Source organism: Solea senegalensis, linkage group LG10 (genome assembly GCF_019176455.1).
Source record: "Solea senegalensis isolate Sse05_10M linkage group LG10, IFAPA_SoseM_1, whole genome shotgun sequence".
Classification (NCBI taxonomy): domain Eukaryota; kingdom Metazoa; phylum Chordata; class Actinopteri; order Pleuronectiformes; family Soleidae; genus Solea; species Solea senegalensis.
Genome location: NC_058030.1, coordinates 11,518,321 through 11,537,280, shown reverse-complemented (window position 1 = coordinate 11,537,280; position 18,960 = coordinate 11,518,321). Strand labels below are relative to the sequence as shown.

Here is an 18,960-nt window from a genome sequence, read left to right as displayed (position 1 = left end):
TTTTGGGGTAACTGAATGCATAGCACCATCCATACATGCCCTCACAGCTAGGGAAGCAACAGCGCTGCTAATGTGAGGGGTATTTTCTTTACCTCATGTGGAGCTGCAGCATGCAGGACATGTTACACCAAATTTCACGCAATAGTCGGCCTAGAAACTTGTGACCAAATCTCCCGGCAGCTGCATTTATAAGATGTCAAATATCCTTTTTCTTTTTTCTTTTTTTTTCTTTTTTTTGCTCTCTTGATAAGTTCCTGACATCTAGCGAGGCTCTGGAATGTTTACCTCGCCTGAGGCAGACACCCTTCTGCAATACAGTACAAAGATCTGTTCCAAATAAATGAGCAAACAATGCCCAAAACTAACCAACAAAAAAGAGCCATACTGTAGAATGGAAAAAAAAAAAAAGCAATTACTGTAGGCTTCAGCTTCAGGTAACATGATGGTAACAAGACAACCATAATAGTCCTGCACTAGCACCACAAACATTAGCCGCTGCACCAACAGAAACAACGATGACAGTCAAGTAGCATTGCAGCAGAGATTTTTTTTTTACAGGACCTTGTCAGGAAATTGTTAAATTAAAAAAAAAAAAAGGAAAGGAAAGCACACAATTGTACAAAGTCTTTCTGTCATTTGACAGAATTTGACAGTCTCAGCACAGTGTGGACTGATGTAAAGTATAGGTGGAGGTTTTTTCAAGTAGTCCTTTCAATTTGCCCTGGTCTGTGTGTCTGTCTGCAGTTGTTTGCTGAGAAACAATCCACGAGTACGTACGAGCAAGCACAGTGAATAAAGAAATTATTTCAAAACGGCCAAAAAGAAACGCAAATAAAAAATGATTGTGCAAAAATGGCGGGCTGCACTTTGGGATTGTTGTATGACAAGATTTAACAACTAATATCAAACAATCTCTGCTCTCTCTCTCTCTCTCTCTCTCTCCCACACACATGTTTGAAACACACCCTCAAACAACAATATCCTCATATACCACTATTTCAAAGAAAGTAAGTATAAAACAGTCAATCTCATCCTGCTAGGAGAGTCACACAATCTCTATAAACTCTATCTATAAATGAATGTTCTGATTGTGCGTAGCTTTAAGTGAACAAAAGGAGCAGGAGTCTGGTACACTATTTGTCCTAAGTGCTTGTGTAAAGGCGATGCTTTGGGACTCTCACATTCAATATTGCATGACTGCTGTTTACACTTAAGGTTCCATTTTGCATTATGGTATAGGAAGCCCTGCATTGAAGCTTGCAACTCTACAGCAAGTTTGCAATGACCTCACTGAGGTAGAGACCCTGAAAGGATGCATGGTGCACAAAACCCAAACAGACAGAAATGAAAAGACGCTGAAATCAGAGTGATATTCCCTTTTTTGAATATGATTTGTAAAAATGCAAAGTACAATACATTGCTGCATAAGGGCATAATTAAGTGCATGGAAACTGGGTTGTGCGTGACAGCCATGGATCATCTGTCGGTTGTTGTTGTTTTTACTATGTTCATCTATTTTAATGTCAACCTTGCTTCTCTTTGTGACCAACAGTGTCCTGAAACGCAAACAGAAGGTAAACCAGCTCTGCTCAACCTCAACAATACCTTTGTACACAGAGGCACTTTCACTGGTCCTGTTGGTGAAGGGGATAAAGGCACTAGCAACTAATGTCAGAATAATTTCCGGTGATATGAATTGAAATTTGGTCATGATCTTTTTTCTCGAGTTGTGTCCAAAACAATATGTACTAAAATTTGACATGGAGATGGAAGCATGACTAATAATTTTCCTTCGTCGTAGAAGGTCCATGCACTGCACTATCGATGTAATACTGTAATTGGTGCTTATTATGATTATATGCATTTTTGATAATATCTATTTATTTTCTTTGTCTACTTTTTAAATTAGAAACTCTGCATCCTCATGTTGGGTTTGAATATATTTGATCGCAATTCAGAAACATCCAGAATTTGATTTCCTTAGTTTCCCTGACAGTATAGGGCACTGAAGAGTGCCTGAATTGCAACAAGCTGTATACTCATGTCATGCATTAAATATACCAGGTTACAAAAGTACCGTAGTCAGTAGACCATAATGCAGGTTACTTTTTTTCATGCTATGATCTCATTTATGTAACTGTTCCCTTAAGATTTAACATTCAGTTTCTATACTTCTAAATGATTAGCATTTCAAATTAAAAACTCATCCAGTGCACTCAGTATGAAAACAGATGAGGAGGGTTTGGATGGAGGCAGGTATCCAAAAGAAGATCCTTTCCATTATGTGAGAGATATGTCTCAAGCATGCCAATATCAAAATGGAAAGTCTCTAATCATGCTCATGTGAAGCTCACTTTCTCATTGTGCTGTGTTGCATCTAAAGGGCATGGCATTGAATCACTTGGTGATATCACAATTACGGCAACTGCCGGAAAACAGCAGCATTGCGGATGTTCGTGAAGCAAGTAGATCACCATCTGTTTACATCCAAACAAGAGAGATCAGTCTTCCTCCTATAAGGTGCTTTGCTGAATAGTTGATCCTTTTGTCGGAAGAGAAGAAAGAGGGTGGTGGTGGAGGGGGGGTTCACTTCTTGGTGCTTACCACTTGACTGCAGATGCTTGCATGTCTCTGCAGACGTTTCTGGTGCATTGTGCAACTTGCTGAAATGTTATCTGTACTCCATGCATATGGTTTTAATCATCACGCTGTTGTCTGATGGGACAATGTGTGCTCTGCATCCTCCAGGGAGCATTGTATAAGCGCAGTAATCAATGGTTTCTTTTTGATATACCTATATATTTGTAGGATCTGAAGAATTAATTATTCTAACTACCTGTCATACACTCTAACAACTTTGTTTTTTTTTCTGTTTCCTTTCTATATAGCTGAGGATAGTTGTAGGCCTAATGCCATAGAGTGCTTTGAGGAGGTAAATGAAGCATTCCTAACTGATGGTCTACTCCACATGACAGTCCCATAGAGTTTCCAAAGTTCCTAACTAGTGTCTAAACATCTGTAAGCAGCTTGCTTTTATTTACACAGTTTTGGTTGGCTATAGTGCAATTGCCAGTTCTGAGGTTTGCCTCCCTAAAGTTATCGATGCTATTGTTTATGTCTCCATCAATCTCCATGTACTCAGACTTGCTGACGGTGGATGAACTACGGCGGCTTGAGTTGGTTTCAGAGGGGGGATTGCTGACGTTAAGCAGCTGGGCCTGCTCTTCTCCCTCAGTCTCCCTGTGGTAGAAGTAGTTGAAGTTGGACACAATGACTGGCACTGGGAGTGCAATTGTCAACACTCCAGCGATGGCGCACAGAGATCCCACTATCTTGCCTCCTATTGTGACTGGAACCATGTCCCCGTAGCCCACAGTTGTCATAGACACAACAGCCCACCAAAATGCATCTGGGATGCTTCCAAAGTAGGATCCTTGCTCCTCCGCTTCCGCAAAGTATACAGCGCTAGAGAACAAGATGACTCCAATGAACAGAAAGAAGATCAGCAATCCCAGCTCTCGCATGCTGGCTTTAAGGGTCTGCCCCAAAATCTGAAGTCCTTTAGAGTGTCGCGACAGCTTGAAGATCCTAAATACTCTGACCAGACGGATAACCCTGAGTATGGCCAGAGATGTTGCCTGCTCCCCCACACTCTCTTGGTCTGGGTCTTCTGCCAGCTCTGTGCCAAGTGTAATGAAGTAAGGGATAATAGCCACAATGTCGATCATGTTCATCATATTCTTGAAGAAGGCCGGTTTACTTGGGCATGCCAGAAAACGAACTATCAACTCAAAGGAGAACCAGATTATACAGAGTGTCTCAATGAGGAAGAAGGGGTCAGTGAGGATGTTTGGCTTGATATAAATAGTTGAATTCCCCACAATTCGAGCCGTTGGGTCCTCTTTCAGCTGTGGTAAAGTTTCTAAACAAAATATGACTATTGAAATCAGGATCACCATCACAGACACAATGGCAATCCCTCTGGCGGTGCCTGAGCTTTCTGGATGCTCAAAGAGGAGCCAAATCTGACGCTGGAACTCCTTCTCCGGCAAAGGGCGCTCTTCCTCCCGGATGAAACCCTCATCCTCACGAAACCTCTCCATGGCGTCCACTCCAAGCTCATAGAATTTGATTTCTTCTGAGAACATATCCAAAGGGACGTTCACTGGTCTTCTCAGCCGACCCCCTGACTGGTAGTAGTAGAGGATGGCATCAAAACTGGGGCGGTTTCTGTCAAAGAAGTATTCGTTTCTCAGAGGGTCAAAGTACCGCATGCGCTTTTTGGGGTTGCCTAGCAATGTCTCTGGAAACTGGGAAAGAGTTTTCAACTGAGTCTCAAACCGTAGACCCGCTATGTTGATGACCACTCTCTCGCAACATTCGTGGTCATTGTGGTCTGGAGGGTAGGGGTCCTGAGGGTGGCCGGGGACAGCTGAGGTCTCGTCCATGTTGTCTCCTGCTACCACAGTCATGTTTGGGAGGAGGAGTTGGAAGATGAGGAGGAGGAGGAGAAGGAGTTGTGTTGGGATGTCAGTTAGTCTGACTGAGCAGGCATTCAGGTTCAGGGGGAAATTTTCCACTCCTCAGCTTCCCACACCCCTTAGATTGTCGGAGACGTCCCCAGATATGAGGGGGCTGGTTGGCTGCTCTGCCTCAGTGCGGCTCCACTGCGGTTCTCGCTGACTTGACCATTGCTGCTCTACAGTGCATCTGCTGCTGTTGTTGCTGCTGCCTCTATCTCACACACACACACACACACACACACACGCAGACACACACACACACACAGGGAGAGAGAGAGGGAGAGGGAGGAAATAATGGGATGAAACTATTTGCTGTCTCAGCATTTTCTGCAGGTTATTCATTCATTTACTTTTCCCAGGCTAGAATGTGAGCACTTTTTCGAGTAGCAAAGATAAATTGTTGTAACGATACTACTGCAATTATTTCTATAGTTACAATCCGTCTTCAGCTGTGAAAATTTTATTTTAACATTCTCTTATGATTCATATGAATAATGCAATTTGTATCTTCAGTTACACTTCTATGGCATTTCCACAAGCATCTGCACTTTAGTTTGTCATAGTATTGCAGTGTTTCTGTCCTTAAGGAGCATTGCAGTGATGTGTCCTATACGCCACTGTATTATAATCTGACGCATAACATTTGATATTGATTTTACAAGAGATGTTTTTTACATGCACACATCTTATTGGCCCAGTAATATTGGCTCAAAGATGGGGAAACAAGTTGTGTGTGTGCGTGTGTGTCAGTCATTGTCATGTTTACATTCACAGCTGCGGTGCATAATAGCATGTCCCGTATGTGTTGTTGTTGTGCAAAGTCAGCAGTTTCTGAGGCTTACCGTGGACCGATCTTGGATGGTCTTGAATGCGTCTCATCCTCGAGTAAATTCATCCAACAGCAGGGCACCAGTGAGTGTCATGTGGCAACTTTACACTGCAGCCTCCGGAGGGGGAAAAAAAAAAGAAAAAGCTTACAGTCTTACTGTGCTCATCACCCTCCTGCGTCCGTTAAAGTGTCCTCATATGAATGCAGAAGACTTGAGACGATGAAACAAGATGAGTCAAAACAAGGTAGAAATCAGCTGCTGAGAGTCTATGGTGAGGAAAGCCTGAGGTGGAGATTGAGCCGAAAAAAAGAGAGAGGGTTACAAAGCTGCAGCGTCCGTAGTTGCTTGCGCGGCGGCACGATGGTGTGAAGAGCTTACAGTAGGATGTACCGCAGGAGAAAATCTTGCGCAGCAGTTCGAGGGGGGGAGATACATTATGGGGCAACAAGCGAGCCCTTGACATTTCCAGACATCACTGCATCAGCAGAAATCTGCTGCCTTCTGCGAGGAGACAAGATGACGGGCAGAGTGTGTTTGTTTGAGAGCGGATGGAGAGCAGAACTCAGTCGAAATGGATAGAGGGGTGGGGGAAGAAAGTCATGTGCTGCAACGACGTCCAAATGTTTGTTTGTTTTTCTCAGCAATGTCAAGCATGTTTTGCCTTGCATTTTACATGCAAGTGCAGGGGAGAGGAGAGGATGGGGAGGGGATGTGGAGAGAGGAGAGGAGGGAGCGGGAGGAGGAGGTGGAGGGTTTCGACGCAATGCAGACCGGCTCTACTAAAGCACGCCGACAGAAGTTCTTCATACACCACAAAAACAGGAGCGCTCGCGTGCCAGCACTGGCGCAATTAGATTTCAAACAGGGACAGTTTGTAACGAAAAAAAAGGCTCAGTCACCATAGTGCAGTAGTGGCTATTATTATTATAATAATCACATTTTCGTTTTGTCACTCCTGAATGTAAGCCCGTTTGTTTGGTTTGTCAAGGACTGGTCCGAGACCTGATTTGACCTCGTCAGCTTCACCATTTAACTAAAGAGAAAAACGTCAGGGTTCGCAGCCTCTGCGGAATCTTACTGTATGTCCGAGATCTTATTAGACTTCATGATGCGCATTATAAAATACCCCACACTTCCACCCCACCCCAAAGTCTGTATCCATGAGCCAAATACATTTGGCCCCTAAAGCGGAGTTGACAGACCAACTAAAACCATGCTGTCACTCATCTGTATGTCTCTTTTTTAGCCACATGGCCATGGCAAATAACTGAAACTAACATCCGGCCACAACTTTTAGTCATATTCTCCTAATCTCATTTTGTATTTTAAATTACGTTTCCCCATGCTTCGCAGCGCATGGCTCAGAAACACACCAACAGTGTTCATAGTGTTCAGTTTTCTGCAGAGGACGCGGAATCACTTTCAGCACCACGGTCAGCGCACATGATTGATTCACTTCAGGAAACCACAAGTCTTCAAAAGCGTAAACAACCTATAATTATTGCAGGAAAGTAGAATTAAAAACTCTGTGACAGATTTGGTTGACATAGCAATTTGTATAAAAACAAACATCCAGGACAAAAAAAACCCCAGGTCATCGTTCCTCTATTTTGTTAAAATGTCCTCCCAAACACTTTGGCATTTTATTAACTTCATTGCTTTTGTGGTTAGACAACAATGTCACCAAAATAAATAATTTAGACAATAATTTTGTGGCTTCTCTGCATCTTTTCTTTTTCTTTCTTTTCTGTATTTTTTTCTACTAATGGAAGACTGTAACGAGTGGTTTGTTTTCTGATTCATAATTTATTCATAAAAAAGGATTAAGTTAAGTTCACATACATGTTTAAATTAGAAAAAAATAAATATTTTATTACACTGTAACAAATCATAATGACTTTCTGTCATGCAGACATTGCACTGTATGCGTGTTTGGCTGTGAATGATTGTAACAACACAGACATAGTAGTTGCATTCATACGCTGCATAAGAAAAGTTCAGGTTTACAAAAAGAAAAAGGCAGTTTATGTACACAAGGGTGGTCATTGATGAAGCCTTCACTAAAGAATGTTGACGTTCTACTGCTGATGCACACAATGTCCTCTTGCGGTGTCTCAAACTGCGAGGTCTCTGTTGGCTACATCACTGGCAACGCGAGAATAATCCATGAGAAACCGATCCAATATGATCGAGAGGAAGACAAGGCCACAGCGTTTGTGTTTTTGCTGGGACTCTGAACACAACGAGCTTCACTTATTCATCCTGCCTCCTGCAAGTAAACAGAACACAAATGTCACTGAGTTAACACGAGGAGGAGGAGGAGGAGGAGGCGAGAGAAAACACTGAGCTTATAGTTCTCCATCCTCAAGCACAGTGATACAGCAACGAGCGTGATCTCAGACGCAAGTAAGGCGAGAAGCGGCAACTGTGCACACATACACTTCAGCGGATAAGTCTTAATTCTGCTCACTGTGGTTGATGAGCAGTCTGCAGGCAGCAGAGATAGTTATCATCCACAGAGAGGCGCTCAGAGCGCACTCATTCTCTTCACTGCAGGCACATATAGAAGCTCCACAAAGTCAGAGATGTTAATCATGACAGTATTTCTTTTTTTTATGAATTGGGGGATCGATATCTTTTAGAGGAAAACAAACATTTATTATGTAATTGGAGTTTTACTGGTTATGACTGACTATATATCTAACGCTAAACCTGAATGTTGGGAAACAAATGCAAGTCCACACAGAGGCAATCACACTATTCCACATAAAATCGAAGCTGCAGTTTTATTTTTAAATTAACATGAGACACACATTGAGATTAAATCTCTTTTTCTTTTCTTTTCTTTTTACAAGTGACACTGAAGCTATACTGTCTTCCTCGTCTGTGCAAAGCAAGTTTACATGTGTATCTGTGTGACTCCATGTTTGGGTTTGTGCACATGGACACGTTCGACACGAACACAATAAGACCACAAATGCTGGGACGCACGACACAAGCGTCATGGTATCTAAGGTGGCAGCAGCAGTAACACCAGGCACCTCTCCACAGTGCTGCCAATGTAAACCCAAACTCTTTTTTCTCTTTCCTGTATGTTAAAAGCTTTGGGATTGTTAAAAAAAGACAAAACTATTCAATCAAAAGAGAGATAATTTGTATTTTGTTTAAATGTTTTGCCTGTGGGCTAATAATAAAGAAAATCACACGTTAATTTCAACTAATGGAGGCCTTTCTTTTATTGTGTGGCCCAATGTAAGCGCCTCAAATATCCCTCGCGTGCCCCAGGAGTTAGTTCCCAGATGTTTCTTGAATTTCCCATTCATTACTTTACTCCACAGCGCCCCACTTCATGTTTATGTGTAACTTTTGCGTCACTATGGCAAACGTTGTACGAGTGGGAGGAATGATCTGAGTTGATGAATTAAGAAAGCGTGAAAGAGTTATTTTGAAATAAATCTGAGGCTCAACGTTTGGGAAGCACATGCGTGCGTAAAACACCTGCAGCACCACCGTGCGTAAAAACACCTGCAGTACGCGTCATGGAGAAGGCTACACTGCATATTCACATGGAGAGAACTCACCAGGAAAGAAAAATAACACATCTCTTCTTTACACATCTGTCAATTTCCCCGTGTACGCGTCGAATGGGTTTGTGTTTGGATGTGTTACAGTGTCCTGCTCATCGCTTTCCTGAAAGGACTCCGTTTTAGAGAGCGACAGGCTACTTTTGATTGAACAGCCTTCATCAAAGCGGAGTTGTGGCTGTCCACAAGTCACGTGTACGTACTGGACGTTTTCCTCTTCGTCGTTCTCTCTGTGGTAAAAATAATTGAAATTGGACACTATAACAGGGACTGGTAAAGCTATGGTTAGTACTCCGGCGATGGCGCACAACGATCCGACGAATTTCCCCCAAATGGTGGAGGGACACATGTCTCCATAACCAACTGTGGTCATTGTCACCACAGCCCACCAGAACGCGTCAGGTATACTTGAAAATCCAGACTGTGGGTCTTCTGCTTCTGCAAAATACACCGAGCTGGAGAATAAAACCACTCCGATGAGCAGAAAGAATATGAGCAGTCCCAGCTCCCTGAGGCTCGCATTAAGCGTTTGGCCCAGAATCTGGAGACCCTTGGAGTGTCTGGAGAGTTTAAAAATCCTAAAAACACGGACCAGACGGATGACCCTCAGTATGGCCAGAGACGCAGCCTGCTGACTGCTCCCCTGGTGCTCTGCCAGATCAAGGCCCAGCGTGATGAAATATGGCGCTATGGCCACAACATCGATAATGTTCATGATGTTCTTAAAGAAAGCGGGTTTACTGGGACACGAAAGGAACCTCATAGTGAACTCGAAACTGAACCACACAATGCAAAGTGTCTCTACCATGAAAAATGGATCCGTGAACGGGCTGGGCGCTTTGCCTTGAGCACTTCCGTTGACGATCTCCGGCACGTAGGGGACTTCTCTGAACTCGGGTAGTGTCTCTAAGCAGAATATCACAATGGATATCAAAATAACCATAACTGACACAATGGCAATTATCCGCGCGGGTCCTGAACTCTCCGGATACTCAAACAGAAGCCAGAACTGGCGCTGAAACTCGTTCTCGGGCAGAGGGCGGTCCTCTTCCCTCGCCAGGCCCTCGTCTTCTTTGAAAAGTTCCACGGCCTCTTCCTCAATTTCGTAAAACTTTATTTCCTCCAGGAAAATATCCACAGGCACACTCACGGGTCTCCGGAGCCTCCCCCCTGACTGGTAATAATAGAGGATGGCGTCAAAGCTCGGTCTGTTCCTGTCAAAGAAGTATTCATTTCTCAGCGGGTCAAAGAAACGCATCCTTTTACGCGGGTCTCCCAAAAGCGTGTTCGGGAAGCGGGACAGGGTCTTTAACTGCGTCTCGAAGCGCAGACCTGAGATGTTGACGACCACCCTCTCGCTGCACTCCTGCTCCGCTGGTTCCACGTCTGCAGCATCTTGTAATAAAGGGGTAACGAGCACAGTCTCGTCGTGGTTCTCCTGGGACACCACAGTCATCTTTTTACCCCTCCGAGGGTAAACTCACCTCCTCGGTGTCTTCCTCTTGCCCTTTTGCCCGTGCGTCCTCCCAACTCTTTTTCTCATGCAGTCGCCCGAAATTCAGGGAAAGTCCCGGTGTGTGTGTGTGTGTGTGTGTGTTTTCTTTTTCTTTCTCTCCCGAGGCCCCAACAACAGTCCTGTTTGCTGATATCCACAGTGTTTTGCTGTTGTTGATTTACACCAGTGCCTTTGTCAGATTAGTCCCTCCAAGCTGTCAACTTTCAATGGTGCAGACAGATCTCCACTTGCATAAGCTATACTGATGGCTGGAGATGGCTATCATATTCACACCATTTTAAACTCCAAAGCCCTCCCCAAGTTGGAAAAGCAGATGACACTTGCTGCTGCTGCTGTCCCTCTCACACTCACTCACTTCACTGTTGCAATGTAGTGCTTTCCATGTAAACACGTGGCCTGACAAGTATATTGTTACTCGAATTGTGAGTGGAAAAAAGTCAGATTTTTAAGTTAAAGTCATTGTTGTTTTTGTTGAGTAAGGACAAATACGCCTTCACAGCCAGAGTCCATGCAGAAACGGTGTCTCTCTGTCCCTGCAGGTCCCTCATTCATGAAATCATGGCTATTCTTGTCACAAGGGAAACCTCCAAGACTCTGTTACATGTGGACTTTGGGTCCCAGCCCACTGTTTTAAAAACGCTACAAGTGAACAAGATAAATACATCAACCGCATAGGTTTAGCGACGGCTCTTTAGCTGCAGCTACATATCACGTGTGTCTTGAAATTAATCATGTGAAATATGTTGAATGCTTTGAGTCCAGTATATCCAGGGCCTCTCATGGACCAAGCCAATGGAAACTGCTGGTTTGACTGACACTTGAGTAGCCAGAGAGGATAGAGTCTTCAGGAAGCCTCGGCCAAAATAACTTTCACTGTTCATTGCAGTTAAAAGGCTCAATTGTACAAGTTAGAACATGGGGACCCCCATAGGACATGCGACCTGGCCTTGAGGTCACTATGGTGTAAAAATGTCTCAATGTCTTATAAGTCCTTACTCAATAACTACAGTAAAAGCTCCAACTTTTTTAGTCTACATTTAGTCAAATTAGAGTTGATTTTCCTTTCCTCTAGAAATTGAATAATACAAACTCTTAGAACACATGACCCCAGTGGACACAGGGAAATTTTACATGCAGTGCAGCATTGTGGTCTATTTGTAGCTCTGTTTTTCCACTTTCATTGGCTTCATAAAGCTGTAGGCTATCAGTTACGTCACTCGGGGCAGTTGTGGACACGGCAGCACAACAATAATAGCCCATGGGTGCTAATCAGTGTTACTAAAAACCAACCTTGCTGACGTTTGTTTTATTATGTAGATGCAGACATTCTTTGGCGAGTATCACAATCATTTATGTGAAGGATGTTTTTTTGTTTTTTATAAGCATTATTGTTAGTTTGTTTGTGTCAGTTTCCCAGAGGAGCACATTTTTTTGGTCTTTCCATAACAGAACAAAGGGTTGGATTTCAGAGTCAAGTGTCAGTGTCAGGACACGGTGCCGCCTGCTGCTAATTTGTTAGCATATAGCGTTCACCAAATGGCTGTCTGTGTCAAGCCAAGGTGTCGGGCCTTGACTGTATCCAAGGAAACAAACAATCATAAACAAGCTGAGGAACTGACACATGACTCCGGTGCTGTTTGTCAGTTAATGCAAAAGTGAAAACAAAAATAACCTGAGACGATTCATTCACTCACGCTCAACACTCAACATGATCTTTCACCTCTATCTTGGTGGTGTTTTAATCTCATTATTGTTGGTATAATCACATTATTTCAGAACTGTGTTCATTATTATCTCAGTTAATTCTAAACATAGTATACAAATATCCCGGACATGTTGTTACTCTGTAGCCATGTGCACGCGTGTGTATGTTTCCATCATCCATACATTTCTTTGGAGACGTATATGTGTATTTAACGGTGACTGCATGACATGTAATGAAACATGGCCCGGGGGACACATGCCATGAAGCCTGCAGGGTGCACAAATGCTGACGGCGAGCAACCTCCCATCGTTTCTAATGGCTCAACCTATGAACGCAGGAGACCCCCATGGTAACTAGATAGTGTGGACTCACAGCAAGGAAAACATCTGCTCTCTCTTCAGAATGAAACATCATTCATCTCTGATAGAAACTGATGCCATCATCGTGATTTAATCATTTAAATAACATGACAATAAACACAGCTATCAATTGTGACACGTCTGTCACAATAGTATTAATGAAAAACATCCATTAAGACTATAATTTCCACGAAAAGTATGAAATTGATCACAAAAATGATGATATCCTAAAACTAAATGATTGAATCCTTTGTTGTTTATTCTTAGGACTAACTGCACCTTGTCCTCTAAAGCTTATTTTAGATGGGATGAGTTTCCTTACCAACCATTTACAGACGTGAGGTAATCGCACAACTAACTTGTGTCAGTGACTCCCTTTGGCTTTCACCTCCTCCTGAACCACACGCCAAGTATTTACAAAGTGTGTGTGTATTTCTGTAAGTGCGTATCCGGCGTTGCTATTAGTATGAATGGTGAATGAACGCATGTATATTATGTTAGTGTGTGTGAGACAGACTGTTATAACCTGAGTGAGTTTCTTGAAGGTCAGGTGTGCTCGTCAACAGCTCCTTCAGATTACATCATTCTGCTGCCAGATACTGTGCTGGGAATGACATTTGACTCAGTCTGAGGTTCACTCTGGCGATGACAGTGTCTCGGACACTGAAGTGAGTCGGTAGAGGTGAAGCTCTCGTTCAAGCGGCTTCACATGAAGTCCTTTTACTCAACATCTTCATGAGTCGTCACTTGTGGCTGATTCATATAACGTTTGAAGTAAAGTGAACTTTTGGAAAGAGGTGGACAAACTGGTGTAACACAAGTCAAAGGATTTGCCTATTCCAATGATTTTGTTGTGCCATTTACGAGTAGTAGTCTTTAATATCACTTATATCAATATGTTTTGGATCTCTGTAGACGATTGAAGTCACCTTTTCTTTCATTTGTCAGTTATTCATTCAGTCTGATGGATTTGACAAAACTAGACACACCAATTCGGTGCGTTAATCTGTTACCAGTTTATTGCATTTACTATACCACACAATATACACTGATAACAGTTATTCTGCTTAGGTTTTTTTTCTGACAGAACCAGACTCAAATATTTGCTGTCTGCCGAGAACTTTACAAATAGTGAATAGTGAATCTGCACTAAGGCTTTACTGGACCTAGTATCACCTTAGTGCAGCTTTACTGAATTCCTCACTATGGTTTGTCCTGCAAATTAACAAAATATGTGCTCAACTGTTCTGAGCCTGGTGTGACAGCCGTTATACTGTGTGAAAAACACATCTCTTATTATTTCCTTGGTCAGTTAACATGGCTGAGAAGTGTGGCGTGTGTGCAGCTGTATCTAATTAAAAGTATTAAAAGTATAAGTTTTTTCCCAAGGGAACTTCAGCTGTGTTGATGCTGTCCCCAGTCCCCGCTCTGCACGCAGTCCCCTCACCTCATGAGGTGTCTGAAAACAGGGCTTCTTCCACTCACAAGAGGATCCCCCCTCGCACCAAGCTTCTTGCCAGTTCTTGGGTTTTGATAACCGCCAATTTTAGCCCAGTGTCATCTTGGGTTGATGTCAAACCATACTTCTGCTGATAGGAAACAAGGCATGCAAAGAGACATGAAACTGGATGCCTCAGATCCGGAGGGCAGGATTCCTTGGAACTACCTCCCATCCCACGCCTCCTGCGGATTATCATTTCACTCCTTGATGAAGCCTTTCCCTTTTTTAGTAGACTGTGGCGTCCTAAATCCCAGCCAGAGGAAACTGCAGGAGGATCAGTTCGCAGGAGAAGCACACATGGCTTATTAATCAAGGAAGACTTTAAATGTCTCAGAATTAATTTTTGTGGTTAAAGCTGTGTTTATGTGATTTATTGATGTGTGTGACTGCCTGGCCAGCAGAGCTGGGGGAATGACCCCATGTATAAAAATGTCTCCAAGATCAACTGATCTTTGTAGAAGCACAGTCAAGGGTGGCTAAACAAACTACATTTATTTCACTATAATAGTTAATCACCTATCAAAGTGACAGGATTGTCCACAAGGCTCATGCACACATGTCCAAAAACTGATACAGCCATGAAAATCACAGAAATGATAGAAGCAACCCAGTTTCCTGCTGTGGCCCCAAGAGGGCAGTAGGTTAAACAATGAACACAAACAGTTTTTTTTATCTTAAATTAGGTTAGGATTAGCACAACACTGACTGTTAGTGTATAGTTTAAGGTCAAATCTATACTCCCTCATGTTTTCAGGATTAACTTAAATGTTCATGCCACACACACACACACACACACACACAGGCTCCACAATCACTGGCCACTGTTCTATTGGTGCACATGTTCAACTCCTTTTGAACACAGATATGTAATCAGACTTTAGACATGTTTAGACGACCTCAACCTGCCAAAGTTCACACTAATCATCAGAAGGAGTGAAGAAAAGAGGCTGAAGTAACTTTGACTATGACATGGCTAGTCTGGGTATTTCAGAAACTGCTGATTTAGCAGGATTTTTACAGAGAACTGTCAGAAAAAGAGAAAAAAATATCCAGTGAGCAGCAGTTCTTTAGGCAAAAATTATGCTTTCTTGATGTCAGGCTTGAAATGAACTATTTTGCAGTTCAGATCATCTCTGATCACACAACATGTTGACAGGTTGACTATAATTTGTATAATTATTTGTTTATTTATTGTATTATATATTATAATTATTTCCTCAATATCTTCAACAGGGAAACATTTATGCAGTTTTAAAATAACACTTTTTTTTAAAAAAAAAACAACCAAACAAACTGCTTTTAGAGATTTGACGTGTCAAGTATTTACACTTGAACAATGGCACAACACTGGCTCTCCTCAAACTGGAGTATGTGTAGGTTTTCCACTTTCATTTATAGAAAGCGCTGTGTTCACTCTGGCTTTCGTGAGACTTCACTTGTGCGGAAGCTCACTCACGTAACACATTAGCAGCCTTTTCTCTTTTTGTCTCACTCCTTCAATGCTCTCCGTGTTACAGTGAGCTCTGGTAGGTAAACAAACTTGTGGCCTGCTGAACTGTGACATTAGGTGTGGCCGACTAGGTCCTGACCATCTGGACTGCACCATGTTGCCAGGTGTCTGATGGCATCTCTCATTTCCTTGGCTTCCTTGAAATCCTTTAACTTGTGCCTGCTTATTTGTCCTTTTTTTTTTTTTCTTGTCTTGTTTATGTTTACAAACAAGGCCATTGCTAAGTATGGGGGCCTGTCATTTCTGTCCATCTTTTTTTCAGTGCTGCTAACGTCTGCAGGGAGTTCATTTTGTCGTCGTCGTCTTCCAGTTGTGTAGCTGAATGAAATTTTCACACAACAACTTTCCTTTGAGTTCAGAGGATTTGTGGTTTCCGTCTGTACGCACTGGCCATCTGGCTTTTATGATGATGTCGGCACATGCAGAGCTGAACTAACTATAGTAGGTGATGTTGATGTCATACTTGTTATATATTTATACATTACCCTTTTTACGTTTTACGTTCACAACCTATTTTTATTGCAGCTGTCCTCCATAAGTCTCCCCACGTTTACATTTAAAGAAATGTTTCATTTGCAGTGTACAGTATATTTCTCTTTAAGACATTATGCTCCCCATCTCCTGCTCCTTCCAAATGAGCCGAGCCTATAGATCCATATAAACAATTTATACTCATGTTTGTGCCTGTAGAGATGCAGTATTTTCAGCTTTCACCGGGAGCTGTAATTGAATCCAGCTCAGAGAGTAACCCTCTGCTGTGGAACCTCAGAGAGTCCTATAAATAAACAGGCAATGCTCCTTCAACACTTGCCTATATGGCACATGGAATGATTAGCTCATGGCAAGAGCTCTCTGATCTTACAGTGTGTAGCCACAACTATTTTCTGTCCGCTATGTGCATCGCTGAACTGGCGGAGTGTGTCAAGAATGTGGTCTCTCAGGAATGCACAAAATGTGTTTAGCCAGTAATGTACGTATGTTTCCTTAAATACAATTATCAGCGAGTGTTGCAGTAAAATAATCATTTGTTACAGCAGTGTGTGAGGGGGAGAGTGTTGGTAGGTCAATGTGAATACAACTATTATGCTATATTGTGCAATGTACTTATTAACGAAGTAACGTTAAAGTTTTGTAAAGGATATTTAGATATTTAAAACACAGCTCTCATAAAGTGTCATTGGTTGGTCGTAGAAGGAAAAAGCCTTTACTTGAGTAAAAGATGACAATGAGAGAGTCAGTGAGAGACAATGATAACAAATACCCCAGTAAAAGGGTGGTGTTTAACATCTTAATTACTGAAGCTGGGTCACGAAGACTACCTCATATAGTGGATGCATCAGGATGAGATAAGGGAGATTTAAGGTCTGGCTGTACGACATTGTTTAACAGTGAGCGACATTGGATTACCTGACTCACATATTGTTGGCAAGCACAGATTTAGTCTTAACTGTTTCTTTGGGAGTTTGTGTGCATTCTTTCTGTTGAGGATTTATGAGGTCAGGCGTTTTATGACGTTGGACGAGAAGGCCTGGCTCACAATCTTGGCTCCAGTTCATCTCAAAGGTGCTCGATGGGGTTGAGGTCAGGGCTCTGTGCGGGTCAGTCAAGTTCTTCCACACCAAACTTGTGTAAATCATATCTTTATAGTCCTTGCTTTGTGCACTGGGACACAGTCATGTTGGAATAGAAAAGGACCTCCCTCAAACTGTTGCCACAAAGCATAGCATTGTCATATCAAATGTCTTGGTATGCTGAAGTGTTAAGATTGTATGACAGAAACACCTGAATTCAGTATTTAACAGGTGTGGCCAAATACTTCTGTCCATATAGTTTATGTGTATCTGATATATGCTGATATGTAAACTTTGTACCTCTGGAAATAGAAAAATAACAATGACATAACCTTGTAATTTCTTTCACATAAACCAGAACAGCAAAGTTTTTATAGATCAATAACTCAAACATCTGACTTTCTTCAAAGTTACATTTATTGCCAGCCAATAAATATTCATCAGAGTTCAGAGTTTGTCAATTAAGTTGGTGGAAAGATAAGTATTATTTTAGCACAGGTTTTCTTTTGGCCTGACCGGCTTGTATCTGTTTCTGTCAGGTGTTAGTGACCCCTAGTGGCCCCAGATGGCACTGTCACTTTGAGTGTTAGGTATAGCTGACGTTTATGGTTGCGAGTGAGTCAGAGGTTGCTTAGCGTTAACAGTAGTCACATGACATGTGAAAAAGTATTGATATTTGTAAAAAAAAAAAAAATAACACAGTTTGATAATAGCAGGTTCATAATCAATACTGGACAGAGCAAATGAGACAAAAGCAAATACAAGAGAAATGCAGCTGAGGTTTGTGAGAATATTAACTCACCTCTGGACTAATTGTCAACATTTATAGGAAGAGTGAATATCACTGAGCAATCCACACCCCTTATTTGATTTATCTCTGGTTTTATTGTGTGTGGATAGTGTGTTTTTCTTCTCAGAAGTTACAGATTAATCTACTCTCGGAAATATATTCAGTTTTTCCACTGGAAGGACAGCAGATCCAAAGCATGTGATGTTTATTGCTTCACCAAATCCAACATGCTGATGGACCCTGGTAGCTCTATACGAGTCAGGCCAGCTGCCCATGCTGTACACTGAGGAGAAGGCCAAAAGTCAGGGGGTGAGCTGACAGTGGGAGGGGCGGGTTGTCTCCTATTACTGCGATGGCCACTAGAACTCAGTCAGCCTTGTAATTCCCTCTCTGAATCCCTTTGCTTTCTCTATAACTACGTGCACCTGTTACACAGCCTGCTCTGTGTAACCAGGCCCATAACACAGGTGTGTGCTTATAGCCGTGTGTACTATTGTTAGCAAAGCATTACAAGTAGGTATCATGGTATTTTATTAAATCATTCAGTGATTATCTAAGAAAAAAGTGAAAATATGGATAAAAACCAGTAATTAGAAGACAACAAGCACCGCCCAAAGACAGTATAAGAGTATTTGGTAAATATGAACAAAATCCCTTTTATATTTGCTGAATTTCAGTTCACCAAGTCACCAAGTGTTTACATAATAATATATGAACTTTGCAGTCCTCCACATGAGGGTCACGTGGGGGCACTAGAGTCAATCCCAGCTGACATAGGGTGAAAAGCGGGGTACAACCTGGATCACACATAGACAAACAACCATCCACTCTCACACTCACACCTATGATCAATTTAGAGTGTCTAATTTGCCTAATCCCCAAATCTGCATGTTTTTGGAATGTGGGAGGAAATGGGTGAACCAAGAGAAAGCCCACACACACTTTAATTACACTTAAAAAAAAACTGTCATAATATAATTGAGTCATCCATTTGATGGCTTAATGAGGACATAAAGATGACACGTTGGCGCTGACCCAATGTTTTTTTATTATTCCTAGTATGTCGTCTGG

At 42.2% G+C, this 18,960-nt stretch overlaps 2 protein-coding genes and 1 long non-coding RNA gene across 3 annotated transcripts in view; 1 reads left to right on the top strand and 2 right to left on the bottom strand.

Annotated features, from left to right (window-relative positions):
* Positions 1-18,960, top strand: part of LOC122775571 — a 64,028-nt gene that overhangs the window by 12,305 nt on the left and 32,763 nt on the right. The window lies entirely within an intron of this gene.
* kcna1a (potassium voltage-gated channel, shaker-related subfamily, member 1a) lies at positions 949-5,428 on the bottom strand. Its single transcript, XM_044035536.1, has 2 exons — positions 5,366-5,428; positions 949-4,734 (listed from the first exon to the last, which is right to left on the bottom strand). Exon 2 carries the CDS (start codon positions 4,470-4,472, stop codon positions 3,009-3,011), a length of 1,464 nt encoding a protein of 487 aa, XP_043891471.1. The 5' UTR covers positions 4,473-4,734; positions 5,366-5,428; the 3' UTR covers positions 949-3,008.
* LOC122775566 (shaker-related potassium channel tsha2-like) lies at positions 7,153-10,653 on the bottom strand. Its single transcript, XM_044035537.1, has 2 exons — positions 8,935-10,653; positions 7,153-7,622 (listed from the first exon to the last, which is right to left on the bottom strand). Exon 1 carries the CDS (start codon positions 10,391-10,393, stop codon positions 8,963-8,965), a length of 1,431 nt encoding a protein of 476 aa, XP_043891472.1. The 5' UTR covers positions 10,394-10,653; the 3' UTR covers positions 7,153-7,622; positions 8,935-8,962.

Excerpts from the sequence above, each read along its gene's own strand:
- kcna1a (XM_044035536.1), bottom strand. The coding sequence starts at position 4,472 with ATGACTGTGGTAGCAGGAGACAACATGGACGAGACCTCAGCTGTCCCC.
- LOC122775566 (XM_044035537.1), bottom strand. The coding sequence starts at position 10,393 with ATGACTGTGGTGTCCCAGGAGAACCACGACGAGACTGTGCTCGTTACC.